Source organism: Aphanomyces invadans, assembly GCF_000520115.1.
Source record: "Aphanomyces invadans strain NJM9701 unplaced genomic scaffold supercont1.335, whole genome shotgun sequence".
Taxonomy (NCBI): domain Eukaryota; phylum Oomycota; class Saprolegniomycetes; order Saprolegniales; family Verrucalvaceae; genus Aphanomyces; species Aphanomyces invadans.
In genome coordinates, this window is record NW_008580480.1 from 1 (window position 1) to 1509 (window position 1509).

The 1509-nt window shown below is 48.2% G+C and overlaps 1 protein-coding gene across 1 annotated transcript; it reads left to right on the top strand.

Annotated features, from left to right (window-relative positions):
* Positions 1-924: 924 nt before the first annotated feature.
* Positions 925-1268, top strand: H310_15316 (hypothetical protein; the record flags this gene model as incomplete). Its single annotated transcript, XM_008883301.1, has 2 exons — positions 925-1017; positions 1242-1268. 2 exons carry the CDS (start codon positions 925-927, stop codon positions 1266-1268), a joined length of 120 nt encoding a protein of 39 aa, XP_008881523.1.
* Between the last annotated feature and the right edge of the window lie 241 nt (positions 1269-1509).

Sequence of the window (1509 nt, forward strand, 5' to 3'; positions counted from 1 at the left end):
CATTGGGTTCGTCTTTCATAAAACTAAGACAAGCCAAGAAGGTATTATCGCAATTTTTGTTTCGATTGGTTGGCGTGGAACAATATCGTTGAACTATTTGTAGGAACAAAAAACAAGGACCCAAAGCGTTGCTTTGCGAACCCTCTAAAGCCGCAAGTGTGTCTGTTTTTAGCAATGGGAATTTATTTGGCGTGCAGCACTCAAATCTTGCCCAACAATTTTTTCCTGGGGCGAAGCAAAAGGTATGTTTCATTCGATATTCAAATTAAGAATTAAACAAACAATAGGACCGCTTTGGCAAGAGCCTCGGGCGATTGTTGTCCTCCTTGCAGCAAGTGGGTGCTGGAAGTGACAAGAAAGCGAACGAAATTGGCACGCAATCCATTCGAAAGGTCTCGGCTACATTTGTGTCGTCGGGCAGTACCGGTGGCCCGTCTATTGTCAGTGTTTGTTTGCGGTGTGTGTGGTCCTTGGGCAACGTGATGGAGCGATATTTTCGCTACGAAGCAGGGGGCGATCAATTTACTGGTCGAGTTGTTTGCGGTCTCCCAATAAATAGTGTTAACTTGGCCCAGCTGCCTCCCTATTTCTCCAGCATGGCGTGTCCCGTAGTCAACGATGCGTTGGCAATTGTGTTTCCAAGTTTGTTTGGCCATGGTCACCTACTTGGTGTTTTGCGCCTGTTATTGGCGAGTCTCGTACATCACCACGATTTTTTGGTTGGCCAGTTCGCGCCAAATCACGCACTGTTATCAACGCCCTTATTTGTGAGTAGCGATTTGGTGTCAAAGCTACGCCCATTGATTTTTTCGGGGACCGAGTCCACCTTTTTGTTTGCCTCGGGCATCCCGCCCCACGTGGAGTTACTTCGGCAACTGGATCGAAATGAAAAATCGATCCAAAGTATTCCTGATATTGTTTTAAATGGTCCGGCAAATCGTCGACGAAAGGGGTCTTGCTGCTGGCAACATCACGCAGGCGTTCTTTGAAAGCACCCTCTCCCAAGCCATCGCAGCGGTTGTGCAACAAGCTCAACCTTCTAATCCATCCCCATCATCAACCTACGAAGTCGATCTGAACTGCTCTGTCTTTTTATGGGGTGGTCGGTTGCACTGCTTCCAGAAAATTTCAAATTTCCAAGTGTCGATTTGGCAACTGCGTGGAATTTATGGTGGCGCGGCAACCCTGCACAGAAGATCATTCCGTTTCGTAAAATATCTGCCCGCGATATATCGCTGTAGTCCGAACGCAAAGAGTATTACGAATAGAAATATATTATGGAGCGAATGTCAACGTTCTACACAGCCAAGAATGGCTCACCTCCATCCCCTTCGGCCACTGCGCTGGAATTGACCACATCGTTTGCCGTTGCAAACGGCCTTTTGGACCCTATCCGTTCAAGCACGTCAAAGCAACTTACTCGAAGGGACGGACAACTACGTGTTTCGACGGCCGCCAGACTTGTCCGGCAAATGGAGCCGACTGCCCACCCTCGGCCCTACCGCAAAA